This window comes from Vicugna pacos, chromosome 11, assembly GCF_048564905.1.
Source record: "Vicugna pacos chromosome 11, VicPac4, whole genome shotgun sequence".
In the NCBI taxonomy this organism is placed as follows: Eukaryota; Metazoa; Chordata; class Mammalia; order Artiodactyla; family Camelidae; genus Vicugna; species Vicugna pacos.
In genome coordinates, this window is record NC_132997.1 from 52,415,253 (window position 1) to 52,442,156 (window position 26,904).

General features: G+C 47.8%; 1 protein-coding gene across 4 annotated transcripts in view; it reads right to left on the reverse strand.

Moving 5' to 3' along the window:
- HK1 (hexokinase 1) overlaps nt 1–26,904 on the reverse strand; it is a 99,163-nt gene that overhangs the window by 23,222 nt on the left and 49,037 nt on the right. For all 4 annotated transcript variants that reach the window (XM_072971397.1, XM_072971398.1, XM_072971399.1 and 1 more), the window contains 6 exons: nt 23,330–23,492; nt 12,024–12,172; nt 6,501–6,620; nt 4,229–4,324; nt 3,551–3,650; nt 3,248–3,431 (listed from right to left, as the gene is read on the reverse strand). In XM_072971397.1, the coding sequence (XP_072827498.1) occupies nt 3,248–3,431; nt 3,551–3,650; nt 4,229–4,324; nt 6,501–6,620; nt 12,024–12,172; nt 23,330–23,492 (812 nt within the window). The remainder of the gene's footprint in view (nt 1–3,247; nt 3,432–3,550; nt 3,651–4,228; nt 4,325–6,500; nt 6,621–12,023; nt 12,173–23,329; nt 23,493–26,904) is intronic.

A 26,904-nucleotide genomic window follows, 5' to 3' on the forward strand; every position in this document is an offset into this window, starting at 1 on the left:
CATTGCTTGCTGGTGGGAACAGGCAGGGCTGAGACCCACAAGGCCTGGGGGAGCTGGGAAGGGTGGGCAGGGGACTGTACTCAGACAGGGGAGCAAGGACTTGAACGCCAATCAGCAGCTTCCTTGGCAGCCAGGGTCTGCTCCCATGGGCAGCCCAGGGACAGAGGAGGGAGAGGCCTGGGCCACCTAATGAGGGAGGATTAGAGCTGCTGAGAGTGTCTACGGAGAGGGCAGAGCAACAGTAAGAAAACGGGCTAAAGGGCTGACTTGAAAAGAGGCGCAGCTACTCCACCACCATTCAGGCCAAAGCGTGCTCCAGGCCAAGCCTCCCCGCTGTTACCATCACTGCTGCTGCTGTTTTCTGGGGCAGTGTCTCCTTCATTTTGAAAGATGTGATAAGGAATTGCAGGAAAATAGGATTCAAAATTCCAGACACAACAGAGAAAACGAAGAGCCCAAGAAAACAGAAGAGGGAGAAAGGAAATTAAAAATGAAAGAAGGTGGGACCGACATCTCCAGTAGGAGACAGGTAAGGGACCAGAACATCAAAGGCCCAGGACGGAGGGCGGCAGGGAGGAAGCCGACGATTGATCCTTTTTAGAGAGACCTGCTGATTCAGGGGCAAGGGTGGGGGTCCTTCCCTCACAGTCCGGAAGCAGCAACCGCCAACGGAGGCAGGAGCCACAGAGCTGCTGCACAGATACCCTTCCTGTCAGCCGTACACAGTCAGTACTCAGTAAATGTGAACTTCAGTCCAAACGCATCAGTGAGCGCATAGCGGCCTAGAGCCCACCTGGGCACTGAGAGCCTTTGCACAAGTCTAACATGCCTATGTTTTCAATCCTGGTTAAAAACTGGAATCACTTGAGGAACTTTTAGGCTCCTGAGGACAGGCCTCAGCCCAGGCCAACAGAATCAGAACTGGGAAGGAGAAGTGGGTCGAGAGGGAGCATGAGCCTGGGCAACTGTATGTTTTTTAAAGTCCTCTATGTAATTCTAACGAAAAACATTCCTCTAGACCATCCTCGGTGATTTTGATCTTAGACATTCTGTTAGTTCACTATGAAAAACTTATACTGTCAAACAGGATGGAAAACCCCAAACTTAAGCCAGATAAAACCTCAACAGAGTTGTGGGCCAGCTTTGTCCTTTCCCAGGGTTCCAGTGCCTTAATTCCCCCATCAGTCAAATGGAGCAAATACCTTTCGCTGGTACAAGGAGAGCAAAGGGGCTAGGAAGAGCTTGGCATTGCACAGAAGACGTAGGCAAGACCCCAAAAGTCAGGCAGAAGCCTGGGAGAACAGTGAGCTTGGCTTCAGCAAAAAATTCAAGCCAACAGCCTGTTTCTAGGAATACACGATGAAACTCAAGAATCTGTCATCTCTTTGGAGTTATTCTTCCCAAGACCCGACCTTTGGTAATCAGTAAGCGGGGAAGCATATTGGAGATGGACTTTACTTCACCCTTCTCACTCTTTTATCCATTCACCTGTCTATCCACCCACACATTTCCCAGCCACCTCCCAGCCACCATCCATCCTCCATCCATCCATCCATCCATGCATCCTACCCCTATCCATCCACCACTCCAAAAACGTTTATTACAAGCCATCTGTGAGCCCAGTTCACAGTTCAGCCTGGGGACATAGCTCAGCCCTTTAGAGAAATTCAGAAATATATCAAAATGGATGGCAGAGAAGTCCAGGTTTCCACACAAGCCCAGTAGGATCCCTACACTGAGGCTAAGGAAAGAGATGAGGGTCTGGGCCATATCTGTTCATTTATCACGGGTAACTGCCCTACCTGTTCTGCTGAGAAGGAGGACTTCTGCTTAAGTGATTCATAGTAACTACAGGTTGATTTCTTATCTGAAACTCCTGGACTCACATGCACTTGGGAGTGTGGAGATTTGAGGATTTTAGATACAATATGCTACATATGCTACATATTACAGAATAACCCCAGAGGTGCTTGAGGCAGTCCTATAATCAAACATATCCACAGATCTGCAGTGACGTGTGTAAATAGGCAGAGTAAATAGCTCTATGTCAGCTGGGGGCAGGTTTTAGAATTGGGCTTTAGGTCAATGTATTGAGGGGAAAAAGCCCTTCGGCTATCAGAACTTTGGCGCTGGGGCTCTTTGTTACCAAGCTGGTGCTTCAGTCTCAGGATGTAAAGGAGATGTTCAATGCTGGGTCTAAGAACCCAGGATTCTCTCAGTGAGAAACCTCATATATTCACCTTCACCACTCCCAGTGGAGGGGGACTGGCCATTCATGCAATTCCATTAACTCATCAGGTGGAAAGCCCAATCGGCCAGCCTGGAGGATCTTTTGGGTGACAAGTTTCAAAATGATGAATGAACTCCCTGGCATAGTGTCTCTCTAACATAGGATAAGGGCTGTTAAGCCAACAAGGTTGGTGAGCATTTCTCAGCAAGCCGACATTATCCAGCTCCAGGATAGGGCAGTGGGGAGGTCAATCAGATGCATGTTGCCAGCATCTCAGAGAAATATGAGCAGGCACTTCAGGAAGTAAGGAGCTCAAAGTGACACCCATACCAGCCTGAATAATGTCACTTATACTTTTGCAGCCAGAGCTCTCTAAGGCCAAGGCCAGTTTGCCCCGTTAAGTCCGAGTCTTTATCAGCTCTGACCCACCTGCTCATACGTGACATGGAATCACCCTAAGGTCTGCAGGACTCAGATGGCTTCACCTGCTCCTCTGCACGACAGATATTTGTACATGTGACTTCCTTCCCCTAACTAGATCTTAAATCCTGGAAGCGAAGGTGTTACTCTGTATCCCTGGAGCCTTACACAGACCTGGCACATCATCAGTGCACAAGACACGTGTGCTGAATGAACAAGACACTCTCCCTGCTCGGCCTGTCGGCCTGCACGCCAAGTGGCCCCTCCCACCCTGAGCAGCAACATTAGCGATGACAGTGTATGGAAATGTTTTTAAACCTCAGCTTTATGCTAATGCTCCTGTATTTTAGTCTTCAAAATATTTTACAAGGACACAATTAGAGTGTAATTAAACAAAGAGAAAGCATTTAAAATGTGCTTTTAAAGCTACAGACTCCAGGGCTGTGTATCTCTCCAAAGGAGCGACAGATAACGCACACTTGAAGGGCTTTTCTTTTTGCAATCACCTGGCATCCTGCCCCTCTCATCTCCCACCCCAAATCTTCCATTAAGTGTCCCCTAAGACCTATATGACTGGTAAGGAAAGGTGGGACTCACAGCTGCTTTCCGGGGTTGAGCGATCCCCGGTCTATCTCCCGGTCAAACTCAGTGCGGATGTCCTCTAGAGCCCCGTCGTCCCCGAAGGCCCCCCACTCAGTGTTGATGCACATCCTCCCCTCGTCGCCTTCCACCAGGTCAATGTGCCTCAGTTCCTCCATGTAGCACGCGTTGGTGCCGGTGCCTTGGAGAGAGAGACCAGACCAGACGCTGTGACCACACAAAGTCATAAGAGAGGAGGCGAGGCAGTGCCTTCTGGAAACACTGGATTCAGGAAGGGATGAGCACAGAGGTGGACGTTACCAATGATAAGGCCGACTTCACAGTGCTGGTCATCATAGCCACAGGTCATCATGGTCCCCACCGTGTCATTCACCACAGCCACAATGTTAGCATCATAATCCTGGGAAGAGATAACAGGGTGTCACCATCCACGGACACGTGGAGCAGAGATCACCAACCTTAAAGACGGAGAGGCGGGAGGGCTCCTGTTTCCACAGCCACCACAGCCCCCCTGGGTGGTGCCGGTTTCACAACTGCTGGATCAAATTCACTGGATCAGAGCGCAGTGATTAAATTATAAAAATGACAAGGCTCCCTTCATTATCTGGCTTAAGATTCTTTTCAGAGTGGGTTTTCCTTACAGAGCCACAGCCCTCTGCAAACCAGCCCACTGCATCCATGTGTCGACTGTGCCTGATCCAACCCTGGCAGGCAGCACGTGACCTCACTGGCTCCCTGCACAGGCCACCCCTTCTGTCGGAAGGAGGCTATCCCCTGCCCACGGGCTTGGCTCTCTGGGGCAGCACTGTGGAGAGCTCTGCTTTGAACTACCCCCAACCGTCCGGACTGTGAACCCTTACGGCTCACCTCCCTAGGTCTTCAAGAACCCCCACCATGTGATGCCTCGGGCCTTGTACTACTGGTCCCCACACTCCCCCACCTCCAAGTGGCCAAGGCAAGTGGCTAGGGGAAAGTTACCCCTCGCTTTTTGATGGCTTTTTCAAGCAGCTTCACTACATCTGTTCCCTCCACTCCACTCGCTTTAAATCTCTTTGTCCAGGTGATCAGGATGGCCTGCAAAGGAGAGAAGACGGGGTTAGAAGAGGCCTGGGAGGCCTCCAAATCCCCAGGTCTCTGGGGAGTCCATTCAAGAACAGTGACAAAGCAGAGGCCCAGAGGGACAAGAGGCTCACTCCAGATCACACCGAGTTGCAGAGCCAGACTGTCCTCTCTCCTGTTTATCCATCTACATGATGGATTTCTCTGGCGGCTGCCATGGGGGAGAAAAAAGCCCTGCAGCTCACACTGCAGTAATACACTAAGTGGCTGGCCAGGGCAGCAGCGTCACACAGCATGCAAATCTAACTGAGGCCAAGTGCACAGCGAGACTTCATTTAAAAAGGGAACAAGAGAAATCCTATTATTACCTCATCACATTTCTGCACTTTCATACCAGACCTTTCTGGAAAACAAACAAACAAACAAACAAACCAGACCTTTCTGGCTTCGATAGCCCCAAGGAACTTTCGTTAGAGCCAAAGTGGGAAGAGAAACAAAATGCTAAGATAATTCCTGGCTACTGAACTTCTAGGAGTCAAGTCCTAGAGATTAAAGGATAATATTAACTATGTGTGATTCGTGCCTCTTCCCCAACTTTGTAACTAAACCCCCATTTGTAAGCAGTGACTTTGCTGTTTACAAAATATGATCCATTTCTGTTTGTCTATTAATGGAGAAACATTAAGGACAGACATCCCATGGTTATTCTCTTGGGAATATAGAAGGGTAGGAATTTTATATTTTGCTTTACCCCTTTATGTTATTTCAGTAGTTTTACATATTCTGCATTTTTTTTTAATTTTTAAAATTTTTTTGTGGGGGAGTGTAATTAGGTTTATTTAGTGTTTTTAGTGGCAGTACCAGGGATTGAACCCAGGACCTCATACATGCTAAGTACACACTCTACCACTGAGCTTTACCTTCCTCCCCTGTATCTTTTTTTCAATCAAAGATACTAGAAAAGAAAAATAACTGTTTTACTTGACTATTTTTCTCCAAATACAGGAAGTCACTACAACTACAGCAGGGTTAGGAGGAGCTGCCGTTCAGGCCCCGTGGCCTCCGGAATGGCCCAGGCCCCCAAAAGCCTCAGAGAACGTGGTGTGTAAAGAGTGTAGGCTGGAAATCAATAGCCCGATCCTACTTCCACACCTTGGACCATTTCCTTGTGGGCAGGTTCCCCAACTCCTCTGAGGGCCACTTTGCTCATCTGTGGAAAAAGGCAGCTGGTCTAGATTTGGACAGTCCTGAAGGTCCCAGGCAGCACTGAGGAGTGGGCACAGGCCTTCAGATGGGTAATTAGAGCCTGTGATCCACTGGTTTCCTGGCAGGCAGCCTGCCCAGGTTAGGAAGCCCTCCCTGGGCTGGGCTCAAGGGCAGCGGTTGGGGGCCCCTGTCTTCGGCTCCTGCTCTGCCAGGTCCATCTGCTTTGCCCTGAGGGGCTCTTGTGCCCCTGAGGACGTTCCTTCTCTGCCTCTGTAATGCCTTCCTTCCTGGAAGACTGTACTGTCTAGAGGGCAGATCATGCCTCACCCAGACTACACAGGATGGCACTCGGTCCACAGCCGCTGATGAACAAGCCGGCAACAGCCAGCACTCTCCCTTCATTCTCAGGCCATCTCTCCTCTCTCCCTGTGGGAGGACGGGTGTCTCACCCTGCCTGTGCCCAGGGAGTGTGACTGTCAAGCTTCAGTTCTCAAAAGCCAAGGGAACATTAGCGGGGAGGGTATAGCTCAGTAGTAGTGTGCATGCTTAGCATGCATGAGGTCCTGGGTTCAATCCCCAGCACCTCCATTAAAAAACAATAATAAGATAAATAAATAAATAAACCTCACTACCCTCCTCCCTCAAAAACAGCCAAGGGAAACTTAGTACCAACAGCAGACCTTGTGAAAGGTCACTAAACCTTTGTTTTCCTTCAGTTGCTTGAGTTTAAGAAATGGTTCTCTCTACCCGACAGCCATAAATACCATGATTCATCTCCAAAAATACATAAATAAATAAAGTAATTGAAAAACAAACATGCTTTCATGACCTTACATTAATTTTTACAAACGTTTTTTAAAAAAAAAAGAAATACAAGACATGCAGGCCATCCTGTAAGCAAAAGGAAAAAGTAATCAAGAAAAAGGATTCATTAGCTTTTCCCCTCTGGGGCTTCTGTGGAGCCTGATGCTCCCGGAATTCTTACCTCATCTATTTTGGATTGCCGACAAGGGAAAGAGAATGTGAATCCCACAGGTAATTTCTTGTCCTTGATTTTTTTTTTCTCCATGAAGTCTCCCAGGCAGTCAGCGACATGATCAAAAAGCTGGAGAAAGCACAAGGCAGCAGTCAGGAGGGAGGAAGGGGACGCAGTAATTCAGGAAAAAACGTGAGTGACCCCCCTTCCCCCAACACAGAAAGGAGCACAGCTGCCCAGATGCCCCACCCACCCACAAGGCACCCACACAGGGTGCTGGGCAGTGAAGAGCCCCTTGAGAAGAGCCTGCCCCCTAAGCCAGTGCAGCTTAGGAGGCATTTAAACCCTTCACATAGAACTGGCCTCTCAGTGGTCACTAAGCTGCATTATCGGGGTACCGAGGACATGTAAAAATAAGAGAAAAATCAGCTCATCCTCCATGACACACAGGCCATGGATCACCTGCAGCCACCCAGGTGGAGTGGCCATCTGGCCCCTTCCCTGTATCTCTGTCTCTATCTTCCTCACTCTGTCGGTTCCAGAAGCTCCATGGGCAATTCCGCAGCCCCGAGCCACTTAAGTGATTGAATAATCTTCAGGCTATCATATTTTTACTTTTTACTCAAATACAATATGCATACAAAAAAGTGTACATATCCTAAGTGTAGGTTCATGGGATGCTCACAAGCTGCACCCACCTGTGTTACCAGCACCCAGATCAAGAAACACAATGTTATCAACACCCAGACACCCACCTAGTGCAGTCACTGCTGCAGCTGCCCAGCCCCGCAAGGGCAATTGCCAGCCCCTCTGACTTCTAACACTCTCAGTTAGCTTTGCCTGCCTGTCCACTATGTATAAATGGAATGACAGTGTGCACTTTCTGGTGTCTGCCCTCTTTTTCTCTACATTATGTGTGTGAGTCGAGTCATCCATGTTGTTGTGTGTCTTCGTAGACTGTCCGTCCTCACTGCTGCCCAGTATTCTACTGTGTGAACACACCACGATTTATTTTCAGGATTACAGGATTGTTACGGGATTGTAATTTAAGCTTGCCTGTTCCACAACATGTTACCAGGATATGCATACACATCTTAGAACCCATGAGAAAGAACCCAGAACACTGTTTCCTAGCCTCTGCGTGAGTGCTATCAATGACAGCAGCTCAGCACCTGGAAGGTGACTGTTTTGGATCTAATACGGCCCCTCGTCTCTGAAATGTATCCTGAACTGAATGTAGTACTTCATATGTGTTCTGACCAAGAGGAAAGTTTCTCTGAACTAAGAACCTCCCTTTTCCTTAGTTTTATACCTCAATTAATGTAACCAAAGTGTATATATATACACTCCTCTGGAACTTATGCCACTATCTAGGTAATCCCCTGTCTGTTTTTTTTTTTTCACATGGCTGTCCTAACACTCGACCTCCCTTGTATGGGACTGACAAAGCTAATGAAGCTTCCTGAAACCCAGAAGAAGGCAATGCCGGCAGGGCCAACCCACACAGTCACAGGAAGTAACCCCAGCCCATGTTCCCAGACAAGGCCATCTGCTGAAGGCTTTTTTGCAGGGTATTCTTTTTTTTTCCATATTAAACTTATAGTTTTATTTGGGTTTGATTTTAAGAAACGTGTCAAGGAGATAGCCCACAAGAAAGGGTGAAGCCCATGGGGCAGGGCCCTCCCAGGTGCCTAAGGAGAGGGCAGATCCCCTCCTGTTTCCTCCTCTTCTCTCCCTGTCTAAAGGGATTTGGGGAGGTGGGGGGTATAGCTCAGTGGTAGGGCGCATGCATAGCAGGCACGAGGTCCTAGGTTCAATACCCAGTACCTCCATTACAAAAGAATAATAATCAAATAATTAAATAAACCCAATTAGCTCCCCCCTCCAAAATTTTTTAAAATAAAGGGATTTGGAGACAGAACAGAGACAGGGGAGGGGGCTGGCCCCCAGTCTGTGGGGTGGTGCTTGGGATAAGGGCTATGGAAAAATAAAGGGCCAGACCAGGGCCCGACTGCAGGAAGGGCAGAAGGACCATCTGTCAGAATCCACAGCTTTCTGACTCCAGAATGAATTTTGAAAAACAAAAGCAAAAAACCCAAACCACAAGTAACACCCACTCTCTCTCCCCAAACAGTTGTAGTTCAAGGGAAGAAGAGGAGGCAGCTTCACCAAGGCCATGGTTCACTCACTCTGGCCAATCTGTCGGGGGTCCCTGACAGACTGAGGGGAGAAGGGAACACAAAATAAAATGTCAAATAAACTTTGTAGGAGGAGTTCAGCCAAGGGCAGGGTCAGGGCTGGCCAGGCTGGGGGAGGCAGTCTCTGCACTGCTGCCTTCACGGCCACTTTGCAGGGTATCCTTGAGAGGGGCCAGGAGCCACGACTCCTACCCCCCACCTTCCCCAGACGTCCCTGAGCCAGCTCTGCAGTCTGACTTCCCGGCCAAGAAGCATTGACCACCCTCCCCGGAGAAGCCCAGCTAAGCTTCCCACAACCTATATTCTGAGCGCTATAAACCCATCAGTAAGGCCGGCAGCACGCCCCACGTCATCTGTGCTCGGCAGCTCCAGGCCCTCAGGAGAGGTGGCTGCTGCCATGTGGAAGGAAGCGGAGGGGGACCTCGGAAGCAGAAGTGGGTTCACAGGGATGTGAGCCAAACACACCCACCCCACGTGCTCAGTTCAGAAGTGCTGTTTGTGGAATGCCCGCCACCCAGGGGCGACAAGCTTGCTGAGGAGACAGGAAGCACCCCCTCCCTGCTGCACCACTAACCTATGTCTGTGACCAACCAGAAAGGGAAGTTACCCAGCTCTCTGGACACACAATTTTAGTGTTTAAAAAAAGTTCTTTTCCTTTCCTGACAACATGGTCATTATTTTAAACCTCCCCCCACGCAGACTCACCCTCTCTAATTTAGAATGGCAAACAATGACTGAAACAAAAACCTAAACATTTGTTAGTCAAAATCCACAAAACTAAGTAAGCGATGTTTTAAGAAAGTTGCATGTATGCTTTTGAAATTATTAGAGCTTAAAATTGCACTGAAACTTTTGGGATACCGTGTGTGTGTGTGTGTGTATGTGCAGAGAGAGAGAGAAGGATAAAGCAAATAGTTAACAATTGGGAAATCTGGATAAAAGGTATAAAAAGCTCTTTGTGCTTATCTTTAAACATTTCTGTAGGTTTAACATTATTTCAAATAAGAGGTTTAAAAATCTGTCTAAAATTCCTGCACGTGACAGAAGATGAGCTTGAAACCCCAAGAACTCAGCGTTGTTCAGTCTGCGAGTCTGAGTTGCATCATGGGCAAAATGGGGCTCTTGGTTTACCAGCATGCTCTATAGGTCGATAAGAGAGCTCAGAAAAATGGGCCCCCGACACTAATTGCTAACCTCGCACCAAACTTCTGTATGAAAGGTTCCTGTTTCATCCCTGTTTTCCAACTGTCAATCCTCTCCTCCTTCAATCCCTTGGACATTCCTCCTTGCCCACAGCCCTTACATTTCCACACCATCAAAAAATTTTAATAAAAATATAAATTAATTAACTAAAAACAAAAACAAAACATAGCCTAAGCATGTTCCACACTGCTAAAACTCTAACATCTGGAGCCAGACTGCCTGGGTTCAAATCCCAGCTCTATTACTTATGCACCATAAGACCCAAGGGGCTGGTTACTTAACATCCAAGCCTCAATTTTCTCATCTGTGAAACGGGAATAATAATAATGCCTACCCCATAGGGTAACTGTGATGATTAAATGAGTTAATCCATAGGAAGTGCTTAGATCAGCGACTGACACATAACAAGCTCTATGTACGTATTTGCTATTATAATGCAACAGTATCGTTATTACCATCGTCATCATCTTTTCTTCGCAGACTGCTTAAAAGGGGCAGAGGAAGAAACAGCAGGAAACAAAGTGATCCTAGGGCTGGAAAGATGGGAACAGAGGCTAGGAGAGATGAGGGCCTGGGGCGGCAGAAACAAGGAAATTACTGGGGAAGTGACGTAGCAAGTGTGCCCCTTGGGGCAGCACCCCCTTAATTTACAACTCTGCTCCTAAAAAATCAGGCCAAAGCACACAGGAATGCCTGCAGCACAGGGAGAGAATCCTGATGGTGAAGGCAGCAAACAGAAGTGGCTCAACCCAAGGACTAAGGGGGAACAGAGTGACAGCTCATTACTTGTCACCAAATGGAAAGAGCAGGATGCCAACCAGAGGCTGCTGCCACCTGCGAAAAGGAGCAGCGCAGAGACCACTGGGCAGGATGAGGAGACCTGCCCGCTGGCAGCCTTTAAGCACACACTGGATGAATGAGCCAGTCTCTGCAGCCCAACAATGGAGATGTAAGGGGGGGACCTCCAGGCAGGACCATCCGAAAAGTGATGCACCCGTTTCACTGGCTGGCTGAGAAGTGGCTCATCTGTCCTAGTGACAGTGCTCTTCTCAGTGCTCCCTGTGACATGATCTCAAAAGCTCTGAACCCAAGCCCCTGAGAGCAGGTTAAAGGCCCAGATTAGCCCTTTTCTCTCATATAAGGAAAAGGCAGAGAGCTCGCATCAGGTCTCACCCACCTTAATTTAGGAACTAAGTGGAGTCAAGAGGAGAAGGCTCTGGGTCTCATCTCAAAGTCCAGCCAGAACAAGCGTGCTTTCTGGAGAACTTAGTCATGAACCTTGCCGCGAACACACCCTCCCTAAAGCAAATATTTGGCAACCTCTGAACACATATCCTGACAGCAGCCATGACTCAGGAGGCAAGCTACAAATGGGAGGGGCCCGAACACCCACAGGAAAGGGTGAGTAGCAGCTCCCACACAAAGACCCAGAAGTGACTGAAGCCTGATGAGGGGCTGCCTACCCTCTGACCACAGGGTCCTCAGTGGACCTGCAGCCGCCATTCACCGCAGCCAGATGCAGGGTGCAGTGGGTGGACAGGCCTTTCCAAGCTTGCCCACGGGCCTCGGCCAACTAAGGAAGGCAGCCCTCCTGTTGACGGGGTTAGTGTGAGAGGAAGGGACAGCGACTTTCCAGGCAAGGCCCTGCCCTCCCTGCTTTCTGTGCCAAGAGCTCATGGGAGACTATTAAGCCAGGAGCCCTTCGTTAGCCCTGGGGCTGTGAATTCAAATTCCTGCTGCCCCACAGGGTGACAGCCACAACATATGAGGCCTGGGCCTTTGGTGAATGGGGTGAGGAGGACAAGGACTTGGAAAAAGTCATTCACCCAAGGGCTCTGCTACCCCTCTGTGGGGGAACCAATCCCAGGATCCTTAGGGAATGAACGAGTGCACTTCCCTGCTGGGCCCCCTCTTCTCAGCCTTCACCTGCCACTGTCCCAGCAGCTCTCTCCCATTTACCAGGTTACCCAGACAGCGGGGTCCCTTCAGGCAGTCACCCCTTCTCCACATGCACCTATGACGACTCCTCCAGGGGCTCAGCACACCAGTGCTTTGGGGTCTGGTTCCTGGAGGTGCGCTAGGGCCTGACGCCAGACCCACTGGGGCTGATGGGAGGGGAGCAGGGACCCACCTGGCTTCCACTGCCATGCATGATGCTCTCCGGGGTGTCGTAAATCTCAGACTCCATGTGAACATTCTGGTTTTGCTCATGATTCACTTGCACCCGCAGAATTCGAAAGGAAGATCCTCCAAGATCCAGGGCAATGAAATCTCCCTTTTCTGTTTAGGTAGACAACAGCATCGCATCAGATTCATGTTCCCCTTAGGAAGGCCCCAAGCCTTGTCGCTTCTCAACAGGGTCGGGCCCTCTTGCCTCTCCCACAGCACTGTGCTTTCAGCCAGAAAGCAGGAGTCCTGCAGACCCCATCAGACCGCTGCCCCCACTGGAAGACTGGGCAAGAGGTACCCTCTCTCAGCCGGGTGTCCTAGGCAGACAGCTTCCTACAGTCGGGCTCTCACTCCCAACTGCAGAAGAATAGAAGCACAGACTTAAATACAAAGCTTCATCCATCTTTCTCTAATTCCTTACGCTTTTTCACAAACGGCACTGTTAGCCAAAAAGTAAAAATAAAAACAGTGTTTCAACTCAGAGAAATCCCTACATCTGAGGTTCATCTCATGCCTTGGGTTCTTTCCCTGTCAGCTCAGATACCGATTCCAGCTAGTCCAGAGCTCCACTGATTCCCCAGGGGATCTTTTTTAAATTGTGGAAAAATATACATAACATAAAGTTAACCACTGCAACCATTTGTAAGGGTACAACTCATGGGCATTAAGTACAGTCACAATGTTATGCAGCCATCACCACTATTTCCAACATTTTTCATCGTCCCAAACAGAAACTCTACAACCATTAAGCAGTAACGTCCCATTTCCCCTGTCCGCAGTCCCAGGCAACCACTACTCTGTCTCTATGAATTTGCCTATTCTAGATAGTTCATGTAAGCAGAATCATACATTTGTCCTTTTGTGTCTGGCTTATTTCACTATGCACACAGTCTCAGAGGCTCATCCATGTCTTGGCCTGTGTCAGCAGTTCACCTTTTTGAGGCTGGATGATATTCCACGGTTACGTGTACAACACACGTGTTTATCCACTCATCTGTCACTGGACACATGCGTTGTTTCCACCCAGAGGATGTTTTTAACAGGAGTCCCTCTTGGCCACATAAGAGTAAACTGGCCTGACATGGCTACATTCCTCAGGACCAATGTGTGCGATGATTGGAGTGGACCTCAGAGGGACAGAGAAAAATAATGGGACTGGATATGCCAGGACCACCATAAAGCGCCAAGGGAGGTGGCTGTGGGCAAGATTCCAAACCATTAAGCCACTATCTAACATTCTTTACCTTATTTCTCATTAGTTACCCTCGCACATGCTCCCCCTAAATTGGTTAAAATCTGCTCATTTTACTTCTGAGGTCACATTCTCACTGACCCAATGTATGTCCTGCCAGTGGTGACAGCCACCCCTTACCATCCTCAGCCCCAGTGGTCCACTAAGCCCTCAGTCCTACAGCAGTAAATACAAGTCTGCTTGGGGCATCTCACTCTCCTAGGGAAGCATCTTTATTATATTTTTTGGTTAACAGTGTTATTGAGATACAATTCACACAACAGCCAATCCAGCCATTTAAAGTGTACAATTCAATGGTTTTTAGTACTTTAAGCAAACACTGCCATAAACTAGCTTTAGGATATTTTCATCACCTCAAAGAGAAATCCTGTACCTGTAACCATCACCTCTCAAATCCCTCATCCTCGTAGGCCTAAGCAACCATTAATGTACTGTCTCCACAGATACGCCTTTTCTGTACATTTTCATATAAATGGAATCATGTAGTATATGGCCTTTTGTGACTGGATTCTTATATTTAGCAAAATATATTTAAGGTTCATCATGCTATAGTATGTATCAGTACTTCATTCTTTTTTATGGCCAAATACTATTCCACTGTACGGATATACCTCATTTCATTTACCCCTTTGTCTGCTGATGGACATTTGGATTGTTTTGGCTAGTATGAATAACGCTACTATGAATATTTGTGCACAGGTTTTTGTGTGGACATTTTTTTTTATTTCTATTGGGTTTATACTTAGAAGTAGAATTGCTTCTACTTCTACTAAAAATGATAACCCATTTTTAACTTTTTGAGGAACTGCCAGTTTTCCAAGGAGCCGCAACATTTCACATTTCCACCAGTAACACATGAAGGTTCCAATTTCTTCATATCTTTAACACCCATTAGTATGTCTTTTTAATTTTGATTTTCATTTCTCTGATGACTAATGACAATGAGAACCCTTCCATGTGCTTATTGGCCATGTGTTATACCTTCTGTGGAGATGTGTCTATTCAGATCCCTGGCTCATTTAAAAAATTATTTGACTTTTTATTGATGAGTTGTAAGAGTTCTTCATATTCTAGACATAAGTCCCTATCAGATATATGACTTGCAAGTATTTTCTCCCATTCTGTGGGTTGTTTTTTCATTTTCTTGATGGTGACTTTTGAAGCATAAAAGTTTTTAATTTTGATGAAGTGCAAATTATCTTTTTCTTTTGTTGTTAGTGCTTTCAGTGTCATGTCTAAGAATCTGTTGCCAAATCCTAGGTCACAAAGATTCACAAATATGTTTCCTTCTAAAAATTTTACAGTTCTAGGTCTTACATTTAGGTATTTGATCCATTTTGAGTGAATTTTTGCATATGGTATGAGGTAGAGGTCCAAATTCATTCTTTTGCACATGGATATCCACTATAAAGTCCCAGCACAATTTGTTGAAAAGACTACTCTTTCCCTCATTGAGGAGTCCTGGCACCCGTGTGACCATGAATACATGGATTTATTTCTAAAGTCTCAGTTTCATGGAGATGTGATTGACATACTGAACTCTCAATTCTGATCCACTGATCTGGATGTCTATTCTTACACCAAAACCACACTGTCTTGGCTACTGTCGCTTTGTAGTAAATCCTGAAACTAGGAAGTGAGAGTCCTCCAATTTTGTTCTTCTTTTTCAAGATTGTTTTGGCTATTCTGAGCCCCTTGAGCTTTTCATTTTTTATGTTTTTTAAGGAGTTTTTTTTTAAGCTTCTCTTTTATAAAGCTGACACATCTTTGTATTTGATTCCACCAAACTGTAAGCTCTGACACGCTGCTCTATTTCTGAAACTTAGAATGGTGCTTGGCATATAGTAAGAACACAACAAATACTTGGACTAATGAGGGTGATAAAGGAATCAATGAATGAAGCAAAGACTTCTCACACTGAATTTCTATTCTTATCCTCTCAAGTTTCTTGAGAAGAACCACAACTTAGGTTTCTCTGCATCTGCCCGAGGCACCCAGGATGGCTCAATAAATGCTTGATGCTGCTTGATCACAAGGGTGGGTGCCCCATTCATTCATGTACGGCAGCTCTGCCTACTGGTCATTAAACAGGAAGCAGCTACACCACTGGTTGGTTTGTTTTTTTAAATAATTGATTTATTGAGAAATAATTCATCTATCACACAATTCATCCATTTTAAAGTGTACAGTTTAAAGGTTTTAGTACATTGACAGAGTTGTGCCACCATCCGCACTACCTAATTTTAGGAATTTTTCATCATCCTAAAAAGAAGCTATCCATTAGCAGTCATTCCTCATTTCCTCCCAAACCCCCTCGACAACCAACGACCACTAATCTACTGCCCATCTCTAGAGGCTTCCCTACTCTGGACATTTCACATCAATGGGCCCATACAACATGTGGTCCACTGTGGCTGGCTTCTTTCATCTACCACAATGTTTTGAAGGCTTGCCTGTGTTGTAGCAGGTACCAGTACCTCATTCCTTTTTATGATCAAATTATATTCCACCATCTGGATATACCACATGATGCCGCTAGTTTTAAACTGCTCCTGTGTCCAGAGGAAAGAGACCAAGGGAGAATGATGGGAAGCAAGTGTCACAGGTTTGTGGGAAATTCTGACCCTGACTTGTAAGCTGTCCAAATCCGTTGACAGTTTTATTTAGCTCCCCTCAGAATCCTAACCTCCATGGTGCTTAGACTACCACCAGGTTTATAAAAAGAAGAAAAAAAGAATTCGGTATAAGGTGGCTCCTCTCATGAGGATGAATTACCATAACATCAAAAAGTACTTTATTTTACCATCATTCGTTGAGCCTTTCTGTACTCTAGTCACTAAATGCTTCAAATGCCTCTCTTTAGTTTTAGCCCTCTCCACCCTACAAAGTAGGTATGATTATGATCCCCATTCTACAGATGAGCAAGTAAAGGCTGGAAGAGGTTAGGTAACTTGCACAAGCACACAGCCAGTGAGTGGCAGAGCCAGGATTTGAATCCAAAGCCCAAATTCCTAACTGTTGTATAAAACTGCCTCCTGGACAGACCCTGGGGACAAGGATCCCCAAGGATGGCATCAGAGTGAGACTTCAGCACAACAGGAACAGCTACATTTCTCTTTTGGGGCTCTTCAATGCCCATGACTCCTTGCAGCTTTAATTTTGTTTTGCTTTATTTGAAAACTCAGTCTGATAAACACTGAGAAACCACTTGTGCACAGGGAAATAAAGGGCACAAAAGCAAATACCGTGCTAGGATGAAATTATGGCTGCTTTTAATTTCGTTTCAACATTTTTACTTGTTAATTTATTTACTGTTTTAATTTTAAAATTTTTTATTTATCTCATGTTTTACACTGGATTTTTAATCACAACTTGATAAAAAAAAAAGAGATTGGTGTAAATCAACAGGAGGAGGAGGAGAGGAAGAGGAAGGAGAAGAAGAAGAATTAAAATAAGAGGAATTTTTCAGTTGCCAGCCTGGTCGAAAGTCTCATTTGCAGTCAAATCAAAGGCCTACGTAAAAGCAGGTTCCTGTGCTCAAGTTCCAGGTGATGGCGGGGGATCTCCTGCTTACTGGTGTCAGTGTCACCACAGAACAGGTAAGAGCTTTCAGCCCTTCATGCAGGAAGGGGTCAGGTTTCAAGCAGCACCTTTGCAGGACCCAGGCCTGAAGTTTTTCAGGCAAGAGAAGTGAAAATGGTCTCAGCTGCCTCTAGGCCCGGAAGGAACCTGGCCTCAGGGTGCATGGGGCTGGCCCACGCTTCTGCAGCTAGGCAAGACCCCTACCCCATCCAAGCCTCCCGCTGTGATCTGTCCACCCCAGCTCTCTACCGCTCTGGTTTTTTTTTTAACAAGCACAGTCAATAGGATCCCAGGGAGTTAAGGTCAGAGAAGGAGATCAGAGAAGGTGGCCTTGAGGTGTCAGGACAATGCTGAATAGTGGACACTCCACACATCTGCTAGTGGCAGTTGATGGATTTGAGGGGGGCCTTTCCCTCAAGGCATTCTACAAGGGGTCACTGGCAAGCCCAGTGCAGCTCCTGATCCTTCCCTGAGCAGTGACCATGGTTCTAAATGTGAGTTTGTGATTGCTGAAGGAAATGGCAGTTGGCATCTCTTCTGTAAATCACATTTGCAGTTCAGGAAACATGGGACAAATATTAACTCACCTTCTCGGTTTATGGATGAGGAAGCTCCAACCAAACCAGGTGAACAACTTGCTCGTGGTCACATCTGTGGCCAGGCCAGGGCCCTTCCCTTCTCTTAGTCACTCATATACTTGCAAATACTGTGCTGCCCATTATTTTTTATGTATATATGCCTTATGTCCCTCAGTTGGATGATAAGCAGTTTGAGGGCAAGGAAAATTTAACATGCTTACCTCCCTCCCCAAGTACTGAGTCCTGCACATGTCAGGCAAGTCAGCGTATTTTTGCTGCTAGTTCAGTAAGGACTACCTGGGTCAAATGCACGGTCTGTTCAGTCCTATCCTCTGCCAGGCAAAGAGCACCAAGGAATGACTTCTGGTAAGGGCAACAAGACTTCCGGTAAACTTTGTTTGCTGTCTAGCATCTCTTTAGATAACTACACCTCCTGTTTTTCTTCTGAAGTTGGAAGTGGGGCTGAACTCCCTGCTCCAGCTCCAAGTGAACCAATGTGTGATCCAGGGGCATCCAGAGTCCCCCACTTCGGCCATCATGATTGGTTTAGGATGGGCATGTGACCCACATCAGCCAATCACTGCCCTCTCCAAAACCAGCTCTGGAATCTCTAATTCTGAGTTGAGATGTCAGCTAGGGCTGCCTGGGCTGCCTCTGCCACCATAAAGGAGAGATCACCTATGAATGAAGCCAACACAAAGACTGACAGAATAAGAGACAGATGAGTCCCTGGTTACAGAAGCCAACTTATGACTAGATTTCCCAGTTACGTGAACTTAGAATTTTTCTTTTTTTTCTTATACAACTTTTAGATTTCTTTCAGCTATAACCAGAAGTCTGCTGAGTTCAACACTCTCTGGGAACGAGTCCCCCAAATACCAACTTGCCCTCCATAAAGGATCTATCTTCCCCTTTGATCTCAGCTGCTTTCCCCATTCAGAGCTGTGGCGTCCAGCCATCCCACTGCAGAGGCACTAGAGCAGCAGTCTGTGGGCTTACCCACATTTTGTGGGGTAGTGAGGTTGAGGGTGAGACTGCCTGCCTTTGCTTCCCTCTTTTTTTCTGCCTCCTTCTCCATAACATAACAGGGATGCCAGTGAAGTCTGAAACACGGACTCTTTCCTCCAGGGCCAGACCTACACATTTAGGTCTGATGGGCAGGGTTCTTCTGACTGGCCGCATAAGTTGGGAAGGGCCTTCCCAAAGAATTCTTACAAAGTTAGTTATTAAGTCACAATAATGATCCAAAGCACTTTCATCTGATTCTCTTGACAGCTTTGTGAGGGAGGGCAGGACTGTCACGCTCATTCTACAGATGAGAAAATGGAGGCTTAGAGAAAGAAGTTAAGTGATCTCTCCAAAGTTGCACAGATAATAAGCCATAGAGCCAGAGATGAATCCAGTGTTCTGGGGTTCCATTTTATTTTTTTCCCTTTAATTTCAAGTTCAGCCTCTTTTTGCAGCAGTTGGCTTCCCTCTAACCTCCTCTTCAAATCTTTGGCCTCAACCTTCCTGCCTGTCCCTGCTGAGACGTCTTCCCACAGTTCCCATTTCCACTGAAGCCAGGAGAACTGCCCTTCTAGACAGGCTCATTAAACAAAACATTTGAAGGGCCCCTGGCAACTCTCCACCTTCTAATGACAGCCATTATTACCGGCAAATAAGGTAAAACAAACACGAGGACAGATGTCTCTCTTGAGCCCAGGCCTGCGCTGGAATACAGGGCAAACAAAAACTCTGCTTTCATGAAATGCCTACCTTTGCCCTGCTCCATGACTTAATTTTGTGCATGAGATACAAAGCTTTCCTCCCGTATGCAGTCCAGCTACTCAATGAGTGTCTAAACTGGCAAAAACCCAACCAAAACGCTGGACATTCAGGGGATCTCTCAGATGGAGAGAATTTTCGAGATAATCCAACCATCTTCCCAGACAATGTTTCCGGAAACAGACAGAGACTAGCCCAAATGCTGTGGGAAAAGGAAGTCTTTTCCTTCCTTTGTCTGGACAGTAGCACTATGTATATTTTGGGCCCCAAATTAACTGTGACCACACTGCAGTCAAACACTTTTTAACTTATCCTTTGGATAAAGAATGTGCTAGGAACCATGAAGCAGAAACAAGGAAATGTTCACTCAGTTTACCCTCAAGAAGCTTACAATCTAATTGGTATTTACAATACCCTTAGTGATAAATGAGAAGAGGAGAAAAAAAAAGGAGGCTTCACCAGTGAGACGCAGAGTGAACTGGGTCTTCTGAGGGAGGCTAGATGCAGGCGGGCAGCTGTCCCCGGGAGCCTGGGCAGCTTTGAGGAGGGGCTTCTGTTTAGCTGAGTCATCAGATTAAAAAGGTTTCAATTTCTTCCTCCTTAATTTATTATTCATACCTTTCCTATTTCAAAAAGGATATGCAGCAGCCAAAAGCCACTTTAGGGTTTAAAAAAAAATATCTAACGTATAAATCAATGAAGAGCAATTAAAGGAAAACCACTATCCATAAAAAAATGTCCAAAGGGGAAAAAATTAATAAAAATGGGCTGATACATTTCCAAAAAATCAGTAAAGTTTCAAAACTTTGAGTCCGGTCCACCAGAGACAAGGTCAGCAGGAAAGGCTTGTTTCTCCCTCTGACCTGGAAGCCCCATCACCACTTAACAAGCAGGGGCATCTCTCCACTTCGGTGAGTCCAATTTATTCTTTGGTGGTTTGGGATTACCACTAATTCTGTCACTGACTAATTATACTGTTGAAGCAGTAATTAACATTCCAAAAAGGGAATAGCACCATGGTTTACTATGAAGGAAACCCACATTCTGACTACTCCAGGGGACCTCTGGGCTCCTGGTTGACAAATGAATGCAGGGGAGATGGAGGAGGAGACACTTCTGTCACAAAGGGGCAGGGACTGGACCGGAGTCAGGTATCCGAGGCCTTGGCATCAATGTCAATGTCTGTGTGGGGCTGCAGGGACCATTCCAAGGGGAGTGTAGGCTCCAGGGCACATGATCTGAGCCCACCTATGAATATTAGGAGAAATCATAGGGAGAAGGGCTGTAGAGTGTATTATGGGTTGCAATGCACCCCACAAAAGATATGCAGAAGTCCTAACCCTCAGTACCTGTGAATGTGACCTCATTTGGAAATAGGGTCTTTGTAGATGTAACCAAGTTAAGAGGGGGTCATGAGTTTGGGTCCTAATCTGACAGGTATCCTACCTACAGGAGGTAAAGGTCATGTGACGACACAGGCAGAGACTGGAGAGATGCAGCTGCAAGCCAAGGAGGGCCAAAGATTGACAGCTGCCACCGGAAGCCAGAAGACACGAGGAAAGCGTCTACCCAGCATCTCAGAGGGTGCACAGCCTGCTGACACCTTGACTTGGACTTCTAGCTTCCAGAACTGTGAGACAATTTACTCTTGCTGTTTAAAGCCACCCAGCTCATGGCACTTTGTTACAGCAGCCCTGGAAACTACCACAGGGTGGAAGAAACAGTCACCGGGGAGGGCAGAGGTGGGCGGGGTAGGGAAAGGGCTCTGAATGCAGGGCTGCAGACCCAAATCCTCATGCACAGGAGGGTGAGGCCCTGTGGTTCAGGGCTTTGGTTGCACCTCCTTCTCCTCCTCCCGTTCTCAGCACTGCTCTGTGCTTCTGAGAGGCCCTAAACACTTAGCCCCATCTGCACAGAAGAGAGAGGCTCAGGAGGAGGCATGGGGCCCAGGCTGCCGGCTCCAGTTCCACAAACCCTAGGACAGTGTTTCCCAACATGGGCGTGTTACCACATATGTCATCACATTTAAGACACCACTGATGGTGGACACTTCATTATTTTATGTAATACGAAGAGAGAAAATGCTGCTGATAACAAAGATGCAACTACTGTACAACGCATGGCTGATGTTCAGAGTACTCAAATTACAAAGTGTCTAGAAATAGATGAAATATAAGTAATAGATGTTGAGGGGAGAAGTCAGATAGGTTTGGGGAAAAGGCTGGGTTAAACAGGTTCCTTTCCTGCAGAACTGCTCAGGGCCTTTAGTACGTTAGTGCCTGCTTTGAATCTTTAAGAGGGGACTGCAGAATGCTGTTTTTCCCAAATGAGTATGAGTTTTGGGTCCTGTCTGAAGAGTAGCAAAATGGGCACAAATGGCTAATTACTAGTGCATGTGGATCACACTTTGAGCCCCTCAGCCCTGGTAACGATATGTGAAAGCATGAGGGAGGGCACTGCTGGTGACACACAGTCCTGGGAAGGGGAGCTGGCTGGCACGCAGGGTTCAGGAGGAAAGGGAAGGCATCTCTCATGGGACGTGTCCACCCTGGGCCCATCACACAGGATCGGGTATCCTTCTCAGGTCTCCAAGCAAAGCCAGAGCAGGGGTCCTCGGGGGCTACCCACGGTCCCCTCCTCCACCTCCCCTTTCTCTTCTCTCAGAGGACAGCTGGCACAGTCACACCTCTCCTGCAGAACTCCTATAAAGACGCAAACACTCCTATACACGGGTGCCATCCAGGGCTGGGGAAAAAGCAGGAGCAAACTACAAAGCTGGAGACATCAGAGCAAAACCCAGGGGACACCACAGTCTGGTTACTCTGATGACCAGAATCTCTTCAGTAGTTATTTAAAAAAAAACAAAAACAAAACTAAACTTCTAGTGACCAAGACCTCAAGGAAAACAAAAGGATAAAAGTGGGGTCAATTTTAAACAGTCAAGAAACATCAGAGATATAAATGCCACAACATGTGTGCACCTGCGGCCACAGAGCAAACGCCCTCCCTTGGCGTCCCAATCTCATCAGGACCTTAAAGGCCGGCTGCACACACAGCAGGACGGTCAGTCCCACTGCGCCCAGTCGGCTCCTGCAAGCCGCGCACCTGCCCATCTTCCTTAAACATCAGCTGCGACAGCTGCACCTTCCCTGACGTCCACTGTGAAGGCTACATACCAGACGCCCCAAGTCACAGCTTTAAAAGAGCCTCCGGAGCAGGGAAGAAACAGCAGGAGTGTATAAGGGGTGTGTACTCTCAACCCCAAGAGAAACTTGACTTTCTCAGCGTCTCTCTCCCTCCCTTGCATGCAGCAGGTAAACGCCAGCCTAGAGCACAGAACAGGGCTCGGAGCGGGATTGCTGTGTGTACACCAAGTTGGGGTCAGCCAGACAGAACGACCTCCACTGAGCAGGCCAAGGCCAGGCTGTGCCCCCTCAGCCTCCACTCTGCCCACTGCAGGGACAGAGGCCACTCCTCTGGGGAGGGGCTACTGACAATCCTCAGGGAGCCCCCAAATTCCCATTGTAGGGCATGAACCATATAGATACAGACAGACAGGATAATTTCTTTTTCCCAATTCTACCTTCCTTCACCATTTCTCCACTTTGAGTTAGCATATATGAAATTTATTCAAATGGGGACCTGAAACTCCCATCTGAGTCTGAGACCTCTGTGGCCACTAGGATTGCTACTTACCTGGGGCATTAAAGGGAGGCCTTGGTGCCCTGATGGAGAGATTCTTCTAACATAAATTCTTTATTTGTTCTGGAGCCTTTCATGTACTGGAGTAACTCACACAACATCTGTGAGATCCATAAACACCATGGAAACTTATTACAAGTCACTAGCCAGTCAGGCCAATGAAGGCAGGTCAGCCCAGTCCAACCATGGGACCCCCAGTGCCTAGCACATGGTGGAATCTCGGTAGACATACACTGGATGGATGGGTGGAGAGATGGATGGATGGACAGACGAATGGATGGATGGGACAACAGATGTATGGAATGATGAATAAATGAAAGCTGGAAGGAGGGTTTCACAGAGCATTCAGCCCTCAGAGCCCAATCTCTGGGTAATACAGAAACTCACCTGAACCATCGGGAATGGACCTCACAAACGTTGGCAACATCTTGACTGTGGCTGTTGGATTAAAATCCCGGGAGAGGCCATTCTTCATCTCCTTTTTGAAACGAGTCATGATGTCTAAGAGAGTTTCATCAGAGAGCCGCATGGCATAGAGATACTTGTCAATCTGGGGGAAGGATGAGAAGGAAAGACAGTGAGGCCAAGGCTGAGGAAGGTTGTTTCAGCTCCTGTCTGGCTAGGGGAGGACAGGGCAGGGTGAGGTGCCTGCCTGCCTGAGACAGTCCAGCTCGATGGGCACTGGAACACCCATGCTGGCACATCACATGATGGGAGGTCTTTCAACTGCCATCAACCATGTCGCTCAGGGCAGGCTTGCAAATGCTCTGAGCCCAGGTTCCTCCCCTGTAAAATGAACCTGTAAAATGCACCTCCACGGTCCCTTCCAGCCCCCGAATACTACACGGATGCTGTCCTTCGATCCCCAAGTACATGCCAGAAGCACCTTAAGCCTCCACACGATTCCCTCCTCCTGGCTCATCCTCACATGGATGGCAGTGCCACAGAGAGTAAATAAGAACAAGGGCCATCCACTGACGCCATCCACCTGGAGTCCGAATCCCAGCTCCATCACTTACTAGCCATGTGAATTTCAGTTTCCTCAACTGAAAAACTGAGGTAATAAACAGAACCTCACTCACAGAATGTTGTGAAATCAAAGAGGTGGAGAAGCCCTTAGAACACAGAAAGTGCTCAGTCAGCATCAGCTATCATTACTATGGTGAGAGAGTGGTGCAGGTGGGTATCCTTGGGCCTGACTTCTAGGTAGGTGGGAACGGTGGTCAAAGGGCTGGAGCCCTTCAGAACATGGGGCGGCAGTCCCAAGGCACAGAGATCTTAACCCCATAACCCCCAGAAGGCATGGGACAGCCCAAGTTCCCATGCCTGTATGCCAGGGCCAACATGTCCACACTCCCAGGTCAGACCATGCCCCCCTCAACAGGACTGAACTGACCTGCTCCTCCTCCTGGGTCCCCACTCTCCTCAAAGATCCCGGGCTCCTAACCTCAGGCCCCCTTGTTGTCACTGGAGGTTTCTTGCTCCAGAGTATCTTCCCAACTGCTCTCTCAAAGAGTAGTTACTGGGCACCTACTATGTGTCTGGCTCTAGGCTGGACATCGTCCTCGTGGTGCCTGACCTTGTGGACGTCTCTCTGTCTCACAAATCATTCTTTCTGCCATCCTTTGCCTTAGGAAGCCTGGAAACCATGTGCCTGCATTCCAGGTTCCTGATGCATTCAATGTAATGGTTTTCCATCTTCAACTTCTCTCCTTTCCAATCCATCCTCTACACCATTGCCACATTTTCCTTCTTAAATTATACCCTGGTCACTTCATTCCTCTGCTCAAAACCTTGCAATGCCTCCCATGTCTAAGGTGTTTATGCTCTGCAGGTGTGGCTCCAGGCTCTCTGAACTACAGTCAAGCCACCTCTAGCATTCCTGGGAGATGCCCAGGCTTTCCTACTGAAATGCCCTTCCTTCTCTTCCTAGCTACTCAAATCTCACTTCCTCTTCAAGGTTCAAATCAAATGTCACTTCCTCCTGCAGATGTCCCTCAGGCTGCAGATAACGCCTCCCTCAGAACTGGTCACATGGTCTAGCCTGGACCACTGTGTTCCACACCTGTCACACCGACAGTGTCTGCCCCATTCACCTTGACCTTCCAGTGCCTCACATGCAGCGTCACACACAGCAAGCTCCCAGCGGATGGAGAGACAGATTTATGACCATGAGGCTGAAAAGACCTTTGATACTGATTTGCTTCTAAGAGTGGCATCTCGTGCTTAGTTTTTAGGGTGGCTGGAAATGTCCTGTTCAAGGACATAGAATCCCTAGTCCTAGGTCATTTCGGCATATTTTAGTCCTGGGCAGCGTCTGGATCCAGTTTCCATAGATCTTGCCTGTCTCCTGCCTCATGGACCATTAGGGCACTGGAAGGAGTCCCCCAGGGTCCTCTGCAGCCAGAGACAACCCTGCCCCCACCCCCATCTCTTCCACTGCAACCCCCTTTTCCTTTCCCCTTCATGATAAAGCAGCGCAGAGAAGGGCAACCAGAAACCACTGAGAGCTGAAACAAATGGCTAGATCACGGCCCTAGGAGCAGACATGCTCTGTTCTACCCCCAGGTTGGCAGCACCAATCAGCAGCCCTTGCTGCCACGGCTCCCACATGCTGGTCGGGGAGAGGCAGTCACGATACAGCCTCAGTGTGAGCAGCCACAGAAGCACATGGGGCTCTACTGAGCACAAGTCAGAGAAGGCTTCCAGGAGGGGCAATGTCAGAGAGCACATCCAGGCATAAGCAAGAGCGTGTGCGAAGGCCAAAGACGAGGGAGGGTGGTCTGCGCGATGAAGGAGCACACAGCCTAAGACCATCAAGAGCTAAACTGTGCAGAGCCTTAAAAACCAGGAGAACAAATTTAGACTCTGAATGTGACTCTAATGAGTATTCAACAATGAGACACGTTTCAGAAAGATCAAGCTGCGTGTTGGGGAGGGGACGGGTGAGCAGGAGCTGAGCAGGCAGTCACCGTCACAGGGCTACTCCAGCACCCTGGGCGTGTTTCCACGACCACACTCCTCACCCTACGTCACCGTGATCTGTTTACTGACATGGCTATCTCCTCTGCTAGCTCATGAGTTCCCCAGGGAAAGGAAGCACGTTGAATAGATCTTTGGAACTACCCACTTGCCTGGCACAAAAGAGGAATTCAGTGACTGCCGGATGCTAGAATAATGCTGTATAATTACATTATGGTTTACAGTATATCAAGTGCTTTCACATCCAGTAGGTCATTTAACCTTCAAAACGACCCTGTCAGGGAAATCATCTTAATCTCCATTTTATAGATACAGAAACTGAGGCCCCAAGAAGCTAAGTGATTAGTTCAAAGCACACAGTTGGGGGTGTCGGTCTCACATACTCTTCCTGCAACTGTCCCCATCCCTTGGGGAAGGCCGGTCCCCCTACTCTTCAGAGGTCAGGCCCAAGCAAAGCAGCTGACGCTTTCTAGCTGGACAGGGAGAAGCTTCTAGGAAAAGTATGGCTCCAGAGCGATCCTGCCTCCTAACTCAAGGTGCATCTCAGCACAAGGACAGCGATCCCAGAACCCCAACATTTTAGGACAACCAAGTCAAACCCAAAGAGAGCCTAGAACCTCAAGCAAGAAAGCAGGCCGGCAGCACAGAAGACACCCTGGCCTCCGAGTGTTGAGGAAGGAGGGCTGTCCCCCTGTGGTTCAGGTTCATGAAGCACCACGTGCTACAACCCCCCTCAGAAGAGATGTGGAAACTGGGGCCCGAAAGAAGGTACAGCTCAGGGCAGAGCTGGAACTGACTTCGAGGCCTCCTGGATCTCAGGTGCAGGAGAATAAGCCAAGGGGCACCCTCCTGGTCCTCTGGAGCTCAGGAGGGACCTCTGAACCAGCGCAGATCCTGAAGCCGAACTAGCCAGGCACCCACCACACTGCCCGGCCAGGCGAGCACCTGGTGCAAGACTCAGCAGGCCCGCACCATGTAGA